We start from the raw sequence: 18,241 nt of genomic DNA, 5'->3' as shown, positions 1-18,241 counted from the left end.
GCATTAGGGTTAGGTTAGGTACGGGATTAGGGTATGGCATTAGGGTTAGATTAGGTACGGGATTAGGGTATGGCATTAGGGTTAGTGGCATTAGGGTTAGGTTAGGGTACGGGATTAGGGTGTGTTATTAGTGTTAGGTTAGGGTATGGATTATGGGTTAGAGGTTTGATAGATAAATAAGAATTCATGATTAAGTATTATACTAACTGTAACATTTATTTTATTGTTAGGAAATAGAAGGTTTTATTGAAGATTTTTATGACGCACAGCAAATTACTTTACAGTCAATTATTGATGAAATTGGTAAAGAAGATGTAAAAGAAATCTGGAAAATTTGCGATATTCGTCCTGGTAAAAAAGATCATATGCATTATATTGTAATTTCCAATGAAATTTCGTTTCTATGTACATGTTTAACCACAATATCAAGGGGTATAATTTGCCGTCATTATTTTCGCGTAATGATGTTTTCGAAAAGTTGCTGGTTTTCATATTTCAATGATTCCAGAAAGATGGTATCAAGATGTTTATCAAGGAAAACCATTGACGCAGGAAACTGGATTAATTTTTCTTCATGAAAATGAAAACCTGGAAAATAATACTAATAATGATTTAGAAATAAGGATTCCAACTCGTAAAGCTATTACCATTCCAAAAACTGTACCTATAATGAAGAAAGCTATTGAAAAAAGAAAAAAGTATGGTAAATTGTGGGGTATGGCCCGTGAAGCTACTTTACTTGCACTTGAATCTAATGATAACGAAATGGAACTTATATTACAAGATTATATCAATAAAAAGAAGCGAAACTATGAAATGATTTCAGAAAGCAATACAGAAATTGAAATGGAACAAAATCATATTAATAAATCAACCAATATAAGTAATGAATTTCAAGAACTTGGAAATATTCAAAATCCACTAAAAGCTAAAACTAAAGGCCGTCCTCCAACAAAGAGATATAGAAGTAGTATTGAGCATGAAAAGGAGAAAGTAGTAAAAGTGGTTGTTGAAGCTGAAATACATATAAATGTCGTATATGTGGACAGTGCGGCCAATGCAGCATATCATAAGAATGACAAACTTAAAGAACGCTAACAATAAATATTGTATGTAATTTGTAATTACTTTTTATTGTAGAATGTAAAATATAATATAAATTTAATAAAGTGACATATTTATGTATCGCATGTAATGAAAATTATTTTTAAGCTGTAATATGTTGGTATCGCACCCCTGAAGTGTAATTTTAGAAAATCGCAGGGCGCGATGCAAAATTTTTCCCTTAAAATATAATAATTTTATTTTAAAATTATTACAGTACATTCAAATATTTTAAAATAAAAAATTTATATTAAATATTAATATAAATTAAAGTATAAATCTAAATCAAAAATTATATATATAAATTAATAGATTTATTATTAAATTTTTTATTTTAAATCACAAGGTATGATCATCACTATTGGCCAGAATTATCAATTTTTACTGGCATTATATTTTTTTAATGCTAGTTGATTGTCATAATTTCAGTTATTCATCCATTAGAAAAATTCTATTATTAAATTATTAATTTTTATAATTTAATTATTTTTATATATTTTTATATTATATAATTAAATATATTTAAAATAATATATATATATATATAAAATTTTATAGTATATTTATATTAGCTTTATTTTATTATTTATATATAAATTCCAATTTAAAGATATTTTAAAGATATTTAAAATTTTGATTTTTTTATTATTTTAAAATTCTTTATTATTATATATTATATTCTACTATATAATATATTATTTTTTAAAAAATATATGTAATTTACATTTTATAAAATATTTACTTTATTTTAAAAATGAGTAATTTTAATATTTATTAAAAGTAAAATTCATTAAAGATAGAATTAATTTAGATAAAATTCATCTTTACCATATTATATAATTTATATTTATTATATTAAATTTTTATATACAGTCAACTTTTCTTATAACGAATTTTGATATAACGAATTTTACAATATAACAAATCTTCAGTATGGTACAGATTTTAACATATGAAAAAAATCTCATTATACCAAAATTTTACTAATTAAATGCTGTATACCGTTTAACGAAATAAATTTTATAAACCGTATATGAAAAATACCTTCTTTTAATAACGAATTTTCTTTTATAACAAATTTTTTTTCAATATAACGAAGATATTTTGTGTAACTTGCATTTTTGCATTATAAGATACAATTATTATACGACAATATATCATAATATACAAAAATTTTCTGGATTATACCAGATTTTCCTATCATATTAATGAATATTCCTATAATAAAGGTCTGATCAGCCTGGACACCAATTTCATTATATTAAGAGTTGACTGTAATACATTAAATTTTTTAATACTTTATAGTAAAATTAACTAAAGACTAGGAAACGGTAACCGTTGGTGCATCCGAAGCATCATAAATTACATGTTCATAAATTTAAACTGAACACTAAAAATATAACACTAAAAATGCTAAAAAAAGTAATAGTATCACTAAAAAATGTCATTTTATTATCATACTTTCATACTTTGTACTATGTTGCAAATTTTTAATTTATTCTCATGATTGTCAAAAAAAAAATAATAAGTTAACATTTAATTAAAAAAAATACAAAATGTAAAAATTATGAGTAAAAACAAAATTAATTTATTACTTAAATGCCATAGAAAACTTTTAAGAAATAAGAAAATTTAAATCAGGGATAAAAAAATTTTTAAATTTAACGTATAAACAGTAGTCATATGCCTTTATAAAGATATTTTTAGAATTAGGGGACATAAACAAAAAGTGTTGTACACGTAAATAAATTCAAGGTTACACCTGATCCTTAAATTTTATTGGTCATACATGTGTGTGGACAGACAACACTTGCATGGTTTGGAGTAGTATGGAAGTGTCCTACGCTTACGCTTCGGACAATAAATTTTATCTTAATTTATATATTAAATGTATAAATTAATTTTTAGATGATTTTATTTATTTATTTTATATATAATATTAATTGGAAATTTATACTTGATAATTATATGGTTTTATTTCAAATTGTAATTCATCATATGGGTAGTAAATAGAAAATAAAAATTCATGATTTTTAATAAAATGTATATAAAAAAAAGAAATTAGCTAATAAAAAAACTGAAAATTGTATCAGTTTTGTTATTTTTTTTAGAAAACTAAATTAATAAAAGACAAGTTTAAATATTAAATATTTTAAGTTTTAAAATAGTATTTAATAAATAAATATTAATTCGAATTATATAAATTTTTGCAAAATAAAATGCATTCACATTAGTGTTGTTACCAAAACTCATTTAATGATAAAATTCAAAAATCTGAAAGTTAAAAACTTTATTTTTAATGAAAAATTGGTAAGTCCAAAACTTTTTTAAATTATAATTAGTTTTAGAAAAACATAAAAACAGTTTAGGCAATTAATTTTATTATAAAAAATAGTTTTAGATTATTTTGACTAAACTAAAATTTTGAAAAAATAGTTTTGGTAAGCATCTTTAATTTACATAATTTTTTCGTTTTAAATTTAGACTAATTATATAGAAATTACCAAATTTCAAATACTAATAATTTTTTATATAAACATTTTTTTAAAAATCTGATTGGTAATTTAATAGTATTGTATTTGTCTTAAAGAATAAAATTACCAGTTTATTTCTTTGAAATTGTATTTTTTAAAGTATTAAAAGAGTTATAAGTATCTCAATTTTATTGTCAATTATAGACTTCTAACATCATATGTAAATTAAGGTGAAATTTACCTTTGTTAAATTTTACCAAAATTTTTATAGAGTTTTGTTGGGTTAAATAACTTGAATTAAATCATCTTTTTAAAAATTTATATTTATATGATTTTTTAATCAATTATTTTTTAAAAAAATTTTCAAAAAAAAAATGATTATTTGTTACAGATTTTATTTATTTGAACATTATGCAGCATAATAATTGAATTTTCTTGCATTTTTGATAATATCTTTTACAATTTTAAATGTAGTAACTATAATTTATATTTTTTTTGGAAATTTAATTATATAAAATTTACTAGTAGGTTAAATTACCTAAGTTGATCATCTCAGGTTAAAATTAGTCTTATACATTTTTATATCTTAATAAATATTATATAAATTAAGGTAATTTTAAATTAACCTCCAGTAAATTGTAGAAATAATCCACTTATATAAATAAGGTTAAAGAAAAAAAAAAAGTTATAATTATTTATTATAAAATCAACATTACGAGCGATTCTTTTGTTTATGTATAGACGAACACTTTTGTAAATAAATGAGTAAAAAAAAAATTCGTAAACTTCAAAGTATTAAATCGTGGGTGAATTGGAAGAACACTTTCGTAAATCTTTCATAATTATTTATATTTCATCCGATATTCTTATTATCGTTATTTTGATTAAAATTGTAGCTGAATTTGCTGTGATTTCTTTAATGGAAAATATATTAGTAATAAATAGATAAAATTTTATAATAAAAGGAAAGTGTGGTTCAATGTGACAATGTGGTTTTTTTGACAACTGACTGATGAGAAGAGTACATTGAATATGTTATAATTGAAAATTTAATTATTTGTTGAATTTCATTAACGAATAAAATTAGAACTTGTTACTAACCCTTGATAATCTCAAAATTCATAAAACTGATGCGGATAAAATCGCTTTTTATAATTTATAATTGCAAAAATTAAAAAAAAAAAAAATTAATGGAAATGTAAATCCGTAAATAGATATATTCTATATATGGTATTCTTGAAAGATAGATGATGAAAGATAATTCACATTTCGTAAGTTGCAAAAACCGACATTCTCATAATTCGTAAAATCATTGATCAACACGTGATATTCAATTAAAAAAAAAAGTTTTTTTTTTTTACAAAAAAATGTTTTTCACCTTTTACTCTTTTTTTCATATAGTTTTTACAAAAGATACAAACGTTTTAAACTTCTTTTGAAAAGATAATTCTTTTTAAATAAAAGACATTCCTGTACTCAAAAAAAAAAAAAGAAAAGAAAAAATCTTTTCATGTGTTCAAATATTACAAAGAAAAAAATAAATAATTAAATAATTATCCAAAAATAAAAAAATAAAATATATGTATATATTATATATTTCATAATAGAAAAAAAAAGGAAAAAAGATTTTTTTTCTCCCAAAATGTCCTTTACAAAGAAAAAAAAATAAAGTAACTAAGAAAAAAAAGTGGCGAAATAAAAAGGCTTTACGATAAAAAAAATCTTTTTGTTTTTTTTTGTTCTTTGTTTACAATATATTCAATAAGTAGAAGAAAAAAGACATCAAAGCCTATTTAAGACTACAATAAAAAGAAATTCTACTGCTATATTACTAAATATATCACAAGATATGTATATATTTTTTTTTTTATGTATAAACTTACAAAATTTATAAATTTTTATGCAACTCAGTTTTATTTCTAAAGACGCGATTGCATACGATGATTTACAATATCACCAAAATCTCCAATTAGAACAATGCGGATTTTCTCCTGTCAGCAGCCGATTTACTTCGTCTCTCAGCAGCCGCCGCAAAAAGTTTATTAACAGCTTTACGACGAATACGAGTAGCGAAGTTTTTAGCCATATCTGGGCCTTTAGGTTGACGAATAGGTAAAACCGCGTCAGGATGTACTTTCATTGGACCCCCAAACACACTAATGAAATCAGAGGAAAAAAGGTTAATAATCTCAATTAATAAATAAATCTACTGGTGCTTTTATTTGACATGAAAGATAAGTAAAACGGAAAAATGTATCTATTTTCAGAAAAAAAAGAAAAAAGCTATTCACCTTCTACGTCTCTCTTCTTTTGCAGTTGAGGGAGTTGTGCTAGAACGTTGTTGATGCGACGTCCCGGTTGGTGTTTGAGGAGGAATATATTCTTGTGGATAGTCATAATAATAATAGCAATATGGACCTTCTTCAGCTTCTTCTTCGTATGGAATGATGTAATTTAGATCAAAATTATCAGCACCATTGTAACCATCGGAAGGTAAATATCCTGGAGTTGGTGGCGAAGAACCTTGAGAATCAGAATCGTCAGGATGACTAAGAACAACAACAGGAGTTCCTGAACCCAATTCACGATAATTTGTCGAAACAAATCGAAAAGAAGCAGGATTTGCACCATAACATCTAATCCTAGATTGTTGTTCAATAGCTTGCAAATAAGCTGATTGTTGCTCACCATATACATAAGTGTATGCCTGTTGAGGAATCGTAGCTGATTGTGGTTGTCTAATTGATTGTCTGATGTCTTTTGGAAAACCAGATGATGGTTTTACAAGAGTTGCCGATTTAGGAGGATTGGGAAGGTTTAAGGCTCTATTCACTTTTGGAGGAAAAGTAGCCGTTTGAGGAACTCTTCCCAAATTGTTATGAACTTGAGATGAAGATTTTGACAAGTTAAGCGGCTTTGGTGTAGGTCTAGAACTTGACGTCTTTTGTTGTTGTTGTTGTTTGTTTGAAGCAGTAGAATTATTATTCTGAACATTACCATTATTTATCTTAGGAGGACTCCTAGACAAGTTATGTACTTGTGGAGGAGACCTTGAAATAAAAACAGTTTGAGGTGGAGATGACCTATTATTTAAATTCAACATTTGAGGTGAAGACCTAGGTAAGTTCATTTGTTGTTGTCTTTGATCGTTTTTAACAAAAGTAGCAGTTTTTGGTTGCATTACATACATTTGTTGTTGATGATTTTGTTTTGGAAATTGAGCCGTCTTTGGAGTTCTGATAGAAGGTGCTCCTTGTTGCATATTATTATTGTAAACGTTTCTTGAGGTCGTACTCATATTTTGAGCGCGTTCCACGTTTATTGACTTCAAGTTAGCAGGCTTAGATTTATTACTACCACTATCCCTACGTTTACCTTGGTCACCGTTTGAGCTGTTATTCCTCCAGGATTGTCTTGTTGGGTCTTGGTTGGACGGTTGATGTTGAACTTGCACACCGCCGGCGTCCATTATTATTTTTTATTTATAAAAAATTATTTTACAAGGAATACAGTTTATCTTTTTATCTTTTTTTTTTTTTTAAAAAAAAAATATATATATATATATATATATCGTTTTTAAATTATTAAAGGAAAATACAAGTTGTTTTTATATATTTGTTTGTTCTGTAAGGTCGTTCTTTTTATGTGGAAATTAGAATAAAAAATACAAAAAAAAAAACAAAAGAAAATAAAAAGCGAAGACGACGAAAATATATATATATATATATATATTAATATAAAGATTTTTAATAACGAACAAAAATAAAAAGTTTTTCCTTTGAATGGGAAACGAGTGACTGGGTACCTATAACGATGCAAGGACCAGCCAGTGGCCCACTACCAAGAAAATTATAGAGGGAAAGGGAGAATCTTGGTAAAGAAGCAAAGATAACTTTTCGACCACCTGCGTTATTTTTGACAATTTTGGGGGGATTAGGGGTAATAAGTCTACTTTGGTTACATGTGGTATATTCGAGGTGTGACATTAAATGCTACAAGGAGAAAGGAGGGGTAGAGGGGTATTTATAATAACTGCGGGAAAAAATGATTTTTTAATTTACCTGATTTTTTTATGGCGAAGTCAAGTGGCGCTAAATTGTTTTGTAATTTTGGTAAAAAAAACTTGTGAAATCAAAATATTTCTTACTGGCTGTGAATCATTTGATATTCCGATTAGAATTTCAGCCGAAAAAAAAGAATGTGATTATTAAAAAGGGCTCAGAAATTTTAAAAAAGAGCGGGAAGATAAATAAAAAAAATTCGGGTACCACAAGATAAACCCATGCTTCATATAAATTATTAAAAGTAAATAGAATAGATATTTCAATCAGCAAAAAGAAACCAATAAATGTAAATAAAAAATTTCTGGTTTTTTTTTTTTACCTTTTAATTTTTATTTTAACAATATAACAATATTAATAATTAATATTGTAAATATTGTTTAATTTTTTATTATTCAAAATAAAGCAAAAGTCCGTTATATCTAGTGTAAGTGTTTTTTTTGTTTGGTCTACTGAAAAATTGATTGGTTAAAAAGAAATATTTGTTTTTAATAATAAATTGACAATGGAAGAAAAAGAGCCGAAGGCGGAGTAACAAAGGACATAAAAGATAAGGTGAATTAACTAACTATTTTTTAACAAGGAAAAATAATTGTCATTATACATTATCATCTATACTATATCATATTTCTGATGTTAAATTTAATCATTGAGATATATTAAAAGAGAAAAAAACTCAATTAACGGGCTTTGTTTAGTATCTTGTATAACAAAGTGCCACACTCATCACTTTCTATATTCAAATAATTACGGCTTTTTTTTTTTTAATAATGCGCTAAGCAAAATCTCTTTTTTTTTTTTATCTAAGCAGGTTGAAGCAGATTGCTGAGCCGAACATCCGGTTTCCTACAAGTAAACAACTCTGTAAACGTGTTTAATTTTCGAGTAACAATCAAAAACTCTTCCCACGCGAAATTCTTTTAATAATACATGATTTTTAAAAATAGAATAATGATCATCGTAATTTATTTTATATAATTTGTTATTATAATTTAGCACTACCATGCTTTTTAAATAAAGAAATATTTTTTTTTTTTCGTAGATTTATTAAAACCAATTATATTTTAATTATTTTTATCTGTTTTTTTTTGTGCATGACAGGCAATGAAAACAAATAATAATAATAATAAATTATTTTAAAAAAAAATTTAATTCTTTCTTTTTTTGAAGATTTTCTTTATTACACGACATACAGTATAACGGTAAATAATTATAGCCTTCTATTCGAAATCAAATTTTTTGCTTTTTTTGCTTTAGACAAATTTACCAAGATCAACTAGCATACATAAAGTTCGATATAATTATTCATTATTATCAAATTATTATTTATTTATTTTGTTTTTTTTCTTTTTGGAATGTAAAAAATTTTTAAAATTTTGAAATTTAATTTTCTTTTATGAAAGAAGTATTTTTCCGTTCGAAAGTCGAATAATGGTAGATCATATATTTTTTTTTAACCAAAAAAGGAAAGGTCTTTATCAAGTACTACAAATTATAGATAAATAATCGCTGACTACACAAGAATTATCTTATATTCCCATATTGTATATTTAGATTTTTAATTTATTTTATATTACCATAATTCCATATTCTTTTGATTAAAAATGTTACAAGATATCATATTAATATAATAAATGAGCATTTTTTTATATTTAAATATAAATCAAATATAAACATTCTTTTATTACGTAAATAATCAACGGATCACATATTCATAATGTATCATTAAATATATTTGATAATTAATTTTATAATGGCGCATTTTAAAAGAAAAAAGCTATATTTAACAAGTGGAATGCCAACTAATATTGATTGTAATATTTTTTAAAAATAAAATAAGGAATTCCCAAAATTCAAATTGAATATAAATCAGAATTATTCTAATTGCTATTTATAGTTAATATTGAAATTTTTAAATGAGCGTTTATTTATACATATTTTTAACAGGTCATTAAAGAACTTTATTATTAATTAGAATGTATACAGTATTAGGTTAATTCAGATGTATTTTTAATTTGTTCCGCAATTTACTTAAAATTCAAAAGGAGAATAGAAATTATTTAGATAATTAAATGTAATATCATATTATAACTACGCAATTAAATAGATTCGGCCTACTTATTTAAAAAGATTACATAAATAAAAGTCATCCCTATGGATTTCTGATCTAAATTTTCTTTACAGATTTTATATATAAAAGTTTGTTTTTCAGAGTTAAAATGCCTTATAATATTAAAGATAAAACTATAAACCTTACAGAAAGAAAATATTAGAATTTTGTTTTAAAATATAATAGATATAATAGATATTTGCAATGATAACAAATGCTATACAATTAATACTTTTTTAACTTATTTAATAATAGTCATATTAAAGAATTTATTAATATAATAATAATTACCACAATACAATCCATTTTAGTATTTTAATTGGGTAAAATAATAAAAATAAAAATAAAAGTTAATAATGGACTTGCTTTAAGTTACTTTTTTTTATATAAGAACTAATTCTTAAATAATGTTTAATATTTTTTGGTATTTTTTTATTCTTATTAAGTTTGTTTTTTTTTATAAATTTAATAACTTATCAAATTACAACTAATTTCTAAGATAATTAATTAAATGCAAAAACTTTTTTAAAGAAAACTAACTTAAAATCTCAAATTTTAAGTGATTTTACATATTTATTAACTTAAAAAATGTTAAAAAAAATAATGGTATATTATACAGTATATTACAAAAAAACTGGAATTAAAATTGGTATATAAGCTAAAATAATTTATTTATTTATTTATTTTTTTTTAATGATTTATATATGCTTTATAAAATAATTTATTTATTTATTTATTTATTTATTTTTAACGATTTATATATGTTTTATAAAATAATTTATTTAAAAAATAGAAACCCATAAATTTTAATAATAATAAATTAAGAAAGATCAACTACATTTCTCACTTATTGATCATTTGGCCATTTTTTCAGCAGAAGTTGCTAAAGGAAAAACTTTGGTTTTTCTCATTCAAGTGGTTGTAAAGTGCTTTTATTTTCATTTATAGACTTTCTGAAGATTCTTTTAAGATTTGAACAGATCTTTAACTCAAAGTTTTAGTGAAATTACAAAACTATAGAACAGTTCTCATCAAAGATAATTTTACTTTTGTAAAGCTTTTCTTCCATCAGATTCTTAAAAGTTGTAACAGTTATGCATTTTGAACTTTACGTTAATGTAAAGCTTCCTGTTAGTTTCTTTTTTTTTGGGAGTATTATAAAGGTTTTTCTTTGAAGTTCAAGTTGAAGCAAGATGATCACTTAAAAAATAGACTTTTTCTTTATTATCAGTTGACATTTAAGATGTTGAAGTAATAGATAGAGATTTGGTATTTATTACCTTCTTTATCTTAAAAATTTTCTAAGGTTATTACTTTTCTTTTTATTTTTTAGTTTTTTCTTTTTTCTGAAATTTTAGCATTTTTACTCTTAGTTTCTTTTTGGGGGGACTGGGATACTGAAATATTGATCATTTGGACTAATGGTTTGGTGTTACTTAATTTTTCTAGATTTATATAGATCGGTCAATTTAGAAGGGCTGATGAAATTGGTAGATTTTAATTTTTAATTTTTACTAATTCAAGTTGATTAGTAGAGGGATTATTAAAATTAAAAATATTAGATTACTTAATAACAAGTTTAAATTGGATCTAATGTATCTACTTAAAATTAGACAAAATACATTTCACATTACTATTTTGTAATGTCAGAAAGGTTCTATAGATTTCTATGTAACTGCAAATTTTATTTTAGAATATGCTAACTCTTTATACTCTGAATCTTTTATAATGAAGCTGTACATTCATTAATAGATGAGACTCAAGACCTTTTTAGACTGTTTAAATAAATTTGAATAAACCATTTTACTAATAGGTAGAAGAACCTTATAATAAAACTATGACCTATCAGAATTTCAGTATTTGGATCATACCTACCTATTTTTCCTGTTTAGCAATTTATCATATTTGACCCAAGTAATATCTTATAGCTATATAGATTTCATAAAGTAAAAAAAATTTAATTCTTAGTAAGTCTAGTTCATTACCCATTTTTTAATAAAAGCAACTTGATTCATTCTATTATTAACTTTAAATATATTCTAATAACTTTATATTAAGCAAATATACTTTTTATATTATTATTATCATTAATAATTTTAAAATAATTTCAGATCTAACTGGTTGGCGCCTTAGTAGTATTTTGCTTAATTTTAGCTTTTTGGCTGATGATTGCTCAGTATTTTGTTTTTATACAGCAGTTGAACTGTTTTCTGCTGTATCATTATTAAATTTATATTCATTAATTTTTTTCATTTTTTATTATTACAAGTTTAGCATTATATAAAATTGTATTATTTGTAAATTAATTCAATATAAATTACTTAGATTATATTCAAGTCAACTCTTATAAATATGGAACAGGTACAAAACAAATATTACCTGTTTTTATCCACTTGCAATTCTATGACTTAGATATTTACAAATATCTGAGTATATTCAAATATTAGTATTATTTAGGAATCAACTACATTTCTCATTTGCTGATTATTTGGCCATTTTTCCAGCAGAAGTTAGTTATTAAAGGAAAAACTTTGGTTTTTCTTATTTAAATGGTTGTAGAATGCTTTTTAATTTGTTTAAAAACTTCTTAGTAATTCTTTTAAGATTTAAACAGATCTTTAACTTCTTGTTTGAATATAATTACTTACTTGAAGTGATTCTCACTAAAGATAATTTTATTTCTGCAAAACTTTTTCTTTTATTGGATTTCTGAAAATTGTAACAGTTATGTACTGGGTGGCTGGACTTTAAATTCTACATTAGTGTGAAGTTTTTCCATTAATTTCTTTATTTTTAAAAACATTGCGAAGGTTTTTCTTGAAGAGTCACTTAAGGAATAGATTTTTTCTTTATTATTAATTAATGTTTGAAAAGTTAAAGTGGTAAATAGAGGATTAGTATTTATTACCTTCTTTACTTAATTTTTCTCTTTAGGATTTTCTAAAGTTATGTTATTTTTTAGTTTTTTTTTTCTGAAATTTCAGCATTTTTACAGAACTTTGAACAATATATATATAGATTAGATAAAAAATTCAAAATTTACTAAGGTCAATAAGCAAATATTTTTTATGTCTGCTAAGTAAATTTTTATCTAATCCATAAACTTTTTACACTACTAAATAACTTATTTTATGATATATATATATATATATAATTTTTTTTATAAAATATATATATAAAAAAAATAAAAAAAAAAATTTGAAATAATGCATGGATAAAGCTATTATTATTTTTTTGTAATATTACAACTTATAAGTGTTTCTTATAAATATTTTAATATATCTATTCTGTGACTTCAAAGCATAATTTAAGCACTTTGGTCAAAGTAAATATTTAAAATCTTCTTAAGTAAAATTGTTCAGTAGATTTAAATCTACTTATATATAAATTTTCATTATGATTTAATAGATATTTATGAATTTATTCATATTTTTGTAATGTTATCAATACATGAAATTTTTATTTTTAAAAAAAATATTTTTAAAAAATTTTCTAAGTAAAAATGAAATATCTTTTATTGATTATTACAAAAATTATAATGTAAAATTATAAAAAAACAGAAAACCACTTATTTTACCCTTCCCATCTACCCATTGATCTCATTTTAAATATATATTTTTTTAGCATTATATGAACACGTATATATTTTATATTTTTAATATTACGCAGTCATGTATTTGTTTTATCAAAAATACATTACATAATCACATCTAAAAATAGTTCCTGTATCATGTATACAATTAACTTATTCTTTATATTAAAAATTGGAAATTTCTTTTATACAAATATATTTATAAATTTATTTACATATTTTATTAGATTTTTTAATATAAAAAAATGTAAAATATATATTATATTATATATATATTAAAAATAAAGCATATATAAATCATTAAAAAAAAAAAAAAAAAATTATATATATATTAAAAAAATATATCCTGCTACATAAATATATATTTGGCTATTAATAATTTAATACTTTGCTACATATAATTATATCTGACTAGAATCCTGAATATTATATATATAATTTAGATGTTAAACTTTTTGCAAATTAGCCTTAAATTTCAAAAAAAAATCAGTATTTTGTGATTATCTTGGCATTCTTATATAAACTTTTTTTTTGTTTTGTAGTTTTTATTGAACTTTATAAAATAAAAAAATTCATTAGATTATTAAATGCTGAAATAATTGCAAAAAACTGAAAATAAAAAAAAAAGCAAATTGGATTTTTTTTGGCAAAAAGTTAATTATAAGTTCTATAAAAGATATCTGAGATCCTGAGTAAATTATTTAAAAAAAAAATTATCTTTTAATGGATCATCTGATGATGATAACAATGATAATCCAATACTTGAAGAAGAAATATCAAATTTAGATAAGATTACATTGAATAATTATATATTCCATTTATTAATAATTATTCAAATAGTTTTATTGGATATAACTATCTTATTATATAACTTTATATTCTAATAAAATAAAAATTCTAATTTATTTTAGCATTATCTTAAAAAAGCATTAATTACATATCTATGTAAAAATTATCATATCTATTATATTAGAACCCGCTTACTTATAAAATAAGTTATCTTAGCCATTTTAAAATAAAAATCATATATAAAATTTTTTGCAAATTTTATTATAAAAGAAAATTTTATATTATATTGTTATGATTTCTTTTCTTTTTAGCTAATTAACCAATAGAATTTAAGAAAAAAGTAAGGTAAAAATTATAAATAAAGGGCTAATTTTCTACAATAACTTTTATTATAAATAAGCAGAGTTCTGTTATATCCCTTAGTGTTTTCATTGTTTATATTTATTTGAGAAACTTAGTTTTTTTTTAAGTAGATAAAATCTTATTTTTCACATATTAATATATTATTATCACTGCACTATCTATATAATAGTGCATAATTCTACATAATGCTAGTTAACCAGTATTTTTTTTGGAGTAACATTAGGGCAGTGATGTGCATTTTGTGCTTCCAATAGAATAAAATTCGGATTGGAAGCTTCCAATCCAAAGGTTTTATTAGTAAATTATGCTTCCAAATCTTCCAAATGTGCTTGAAGTGCTTGTCTTCCGGAAATAGCGACGTATTTGCATTAGGGTGATTAAAAATCTTACAGTTAAAAGTTTATTTTATTAGTTAAATTTGATAATTGTATTATCTTCTTAAAAAGTATTATCAGAATGTATTTTAAAAGATACAATTGATGAAGTTTAATAAAATTACTTAATAATATTAAAAATAATTTGTTTGGTATAATTCTTGCTTTTAATAAGTGGAAAAATATATCATAGCAATATATTTTTAGTATAATTCTTATTATATTTACAGGTAAAATGATTATTTGAAAAGCAATCAATTGTAGCAGTAATAGTAGAATTGAATTAAGAAAATATAAAAGTTAATGAACTAGTTATAGATTCAACATTAGAATACAATATGTATTTTTTTATTATTTAATTTTAATTATTATTTAATTAATTAACTAATTTGAAAAAATTTATTTTTCATTTAAATAATTTCTCACCTTTTGAATTTAATATATAAAAATGATATCATGCTGATCATTTGCTGATTATTTTCAAAAAAATAATGTAATTTTTAATTTTTAATGAAAAAAATTTTTTTTTAAATATACTTAATATAAACTTTATATAATCTTTAAAATTATAATTTATAAGTAATTTTATCTGTTTTACAAATTTACTTAAATAACTTAAAAAAAAGTTATAAATACCATTTTTGACATTTTTGACAATTTATAACTTAAAGAAATATCAAATTTTATTTAAGTTAAGAAATAAATTTACCTAACTAATTTAATTATTAAAATTTATTAAAATATATTATTAATAGGAAATAACTTTAATTACTTTATCATAATAAATTATTTTTATTTTTGTTTTACTTACCAAATAAATCTATATTACTATATGTTAGTTATACATGCCACCCAAATTATTTTGGATTGCCGTAATTATAAGTAAAATCCCAAATTCAATTATGGCATCCCAAATTATTTTGGCACTTTACATAGTAAATTATATATTAACCGAATGAATTATGGCATCCCAAATTATAATTATGGCATCTCAAAATAATTTGGGCAGCATGTATAATGTTAGTAATATATTTAAAAATTAAATTTTCTTATAAAATTTGGTAAATAAGTTATTGCAATTGCTAGTTTTTTCCCTAACTTGAAGCAAAGAAGGAGGCACCCTCAGAAGGTAAATCAAGAAGGCAGTTCCAAAGTTTGAACCAATGATACTAACACTCAGTCAAGTAAGAAAAAGAAGGTGGCCAAGGAAATCAAGAATATAAAAGTGTAAATTGGAAAATTATGAGAAAAATAAGTAGTAATATATAAAAATAAATATTATACATTAACTGTACCTAATAATACTCATTGAAATTTCTAAGCTACTGTATCTAAGTTTATAATAATATTTTAAAAAATTAGTAATTTTTTGTAAGTATTTGTTATAATTTTATTTTATCATATATATCAGACATTTTATAAGTAAAATGAATTTTTTAGAAATATATTTATTGTGAAAGTTAAATGTGAATTTAAACTTGGTAAATTTATTTTTATGAATAAAGCTGCAAAAAATAAATATACTTTATAATAAATATAATGGAAAAAAGTTATACAAATAAAAGATTTAAAAAATTTGTTATTCAAATATAGTATGATAAAATTTTACACTAGTTAAAAAAAAACAATTTAACTTAGGTTAAATATAGATCTAATGGTAGTTTGATCTGCATTAAATTGAGATTAATATTTTTAGTGTAGTTTAAATACCAATAGTTTTAAATTCAGACTAATTATTCAACCATTATTTAAATTTAAATTAATCAATATTTAACATTAAAACTTATTAAGTTGAATTATAATCTAATCACAACCTATTTTATTTTCTGAATTTATTTCAATTTTTATTATCAAATTTATTGAATGTATTATATTTATTAAATGTTTAAAAACTTTATAATTATATTATTATTATTAGCATTTATTTAAATTACAAATAAATATTACTAATTCAAAATTAAATTATGTAATTTACAATAGAGTTCTAAATGAATCAGGTTAAGTCAGGTAATCTGACTCGTTGATCTGATATATTTTGAATTAAAAAAAGATATTTTAGCGTTTTTATATATATAAAATGCTAACCCATTTTTTTTGACCTAAATCTGATGTTTGTTTATAAAAATAATAATAAAACTGTTTTTTTTAATCAAAAACGTTAAATCTGATATTTTTCATTAAAAAAAAAAATAAATAAAAGTTTTTTTTAGTTAAAAATATTAAACCTGACATTTTTTCATTAAAAAAAAACAAAAAACTTTTTTTTTAGTTAAAAACGGAAAACCTAATGTTTTTTCATTAAATAAATAAAAAAACATTTTTTTTAATGAAAAAGTGTATAATTTGATATTATTTTATTAAATAAAAAAAAAAACATTGTTTTAATAAAAAAATGCTAAACCTGAATTTTTTCATTAAATGAATAAAAAAAAATATTTTTTTAATGAAAAATATATACAGTCAACTCTTTATAAATGCATTCCCCTTGGGACCAGATATAAAAGTGCATTTAAAGAGGGTATGCATTTATAGAATACATATAAATCTATATAATATTAATCTAAAATTAAGGTAATACAAAAATTTTATAAGTAAACTATATAAAATTTTTTTTATAAAGGATGTATTTACAGAATACATATATATAAAAACTGTGCATTTAGCATTAAGGCCCAAGTTGGGATTAGATAAAAGGTGCATTTATAGAGGATACATTTATAGAGAGTTGACTGTAATCTGATATTATTTTATTAAATGAATCAAAAAATGTTAAACCTGACATTTTTCCATTAAATGAATTGAAAAAAACATTTTTCATTAAATGAATAAAAAAATATTTTTTTAATGAAAAAATGTATAACTTGACGTTATTTCATTAAATGAATTAAAAAAATGTCAAACCTAATATTTTTCCTGCTTAAAAATAGTTTTTTAAAATATTTTCATGATTAAAAATACAAAAAATGCTGAAGATTAATATATTTTTTTTTCATTTTTTTAAAAAAATTTTATTATTGTTTTTTATTTATTTTATTTTTATTTTTTAGAAATAATCTTTTCTTTCAGAATAAAGGTAAATAGAAAATAAATTAGCAGGTGTATTAATATATTTATTATAATTAAAAAATGTTTTTTTTTTGTAGAATACTATTAAGCAAACTGAATAAACTAAGATTTGTCATAAGTATTATGAATTAATTTTTTAATATTATAAAACAGTTGTTTCTTTTTTTTTCTTTTTTTATATGAATACATGAATAGAGTTCTGAACGGATCAGGTAGAATCAAGTAATTGATTTGACCTGATTTAAAGGAAATCACGAATTTGATGACTTAACCTGAATATACATGAAACTGAAATTGGTTAATTTTAA

The 18,241-nt window shown here is 21.9% G+C and overlaps 2 protein-coding genes across 2 annotated transcripts; one reads left to right on the top strand and one right to left on the bottom strand.

Moving 5' to 3' along the window:
• Window positions 1-816: 816 nt before the first annotated feature.
• Window positions 817-1,098, top strand: OCT59_029739 (uncharacterized protein; the record flags this gene model as incomplete). The annotated part of the gene is made up of 1 exon (XM_066145953.1): window positions 817-1,098. The coding sequence occupies one exon, from the start codon at window positions 817-819 to the stop codon at window positions 1,096-1,098; it is 282 nt and encodes a 93-aa protein (XP_065994852.1).
• A 3,848-nt stretch (window positions 1,099-4,946) lies between these two features.
• OCT59_029738 (uncharacterized protein) lies at window positions 4,947-7,489 on the bottom strand. Its single transcript, XM_066145942.1, has 3 exons — window positions 7,384-7,489; window positions 5,870-7,215; window positions 4,947-5,734 (listed from the first exon to the last, which is right to left on the bottom strand). The coding sequence occupies exons 2-3, from the start codon at window positions 7,045-7,047 to the stop codon at window positions 5,548-5,550; spliced, it is 1,365 nt and encodes a 454-aa protein (XP_065994851.1). The 5' UTR covers window positions 7,048-7,215; window positions 7,384-7,489; the 3' UTR covers window positions 4,947-5,547.
• Window positions 7,490-18,241: the final 10,752 nt, after the last annotated feature.

Source organism: Rhizophagus irregularis, chromosome 9, assembly GCF_026210795.1.
Source record: "Rhizophagus irregularis chromosome 9, complete sequence".
Classification (NCBI taxonomy): Eukaryota; Fungi; Glomeromycota; class Glomeromycetes; order Glomerales; family Glomeraceae; genus Rhizophagus; species Rhizophagus irregularis.
This window is presented reverse-complemented; position numbering and strand designations above follow the sequence as displayed.

Excerpts from the sequence above, each read along its gene's own strand:
- OCT59_029738 (XM_066145942.1), bottom strand. The coding sequence starts at position 7,047 with ATGGACGCCGGCGGTGTGCAAGTTCAACATCAACCGTCCAACCAAGAC. Across the intron at positions 5,735-5,869 it reads AAAGAAGAGAGACGTAGAAG|TGTGTTTGGGGGTCCAATGA; the intron begins GTGAATAGCTTT and ends TGATTTCATTAG.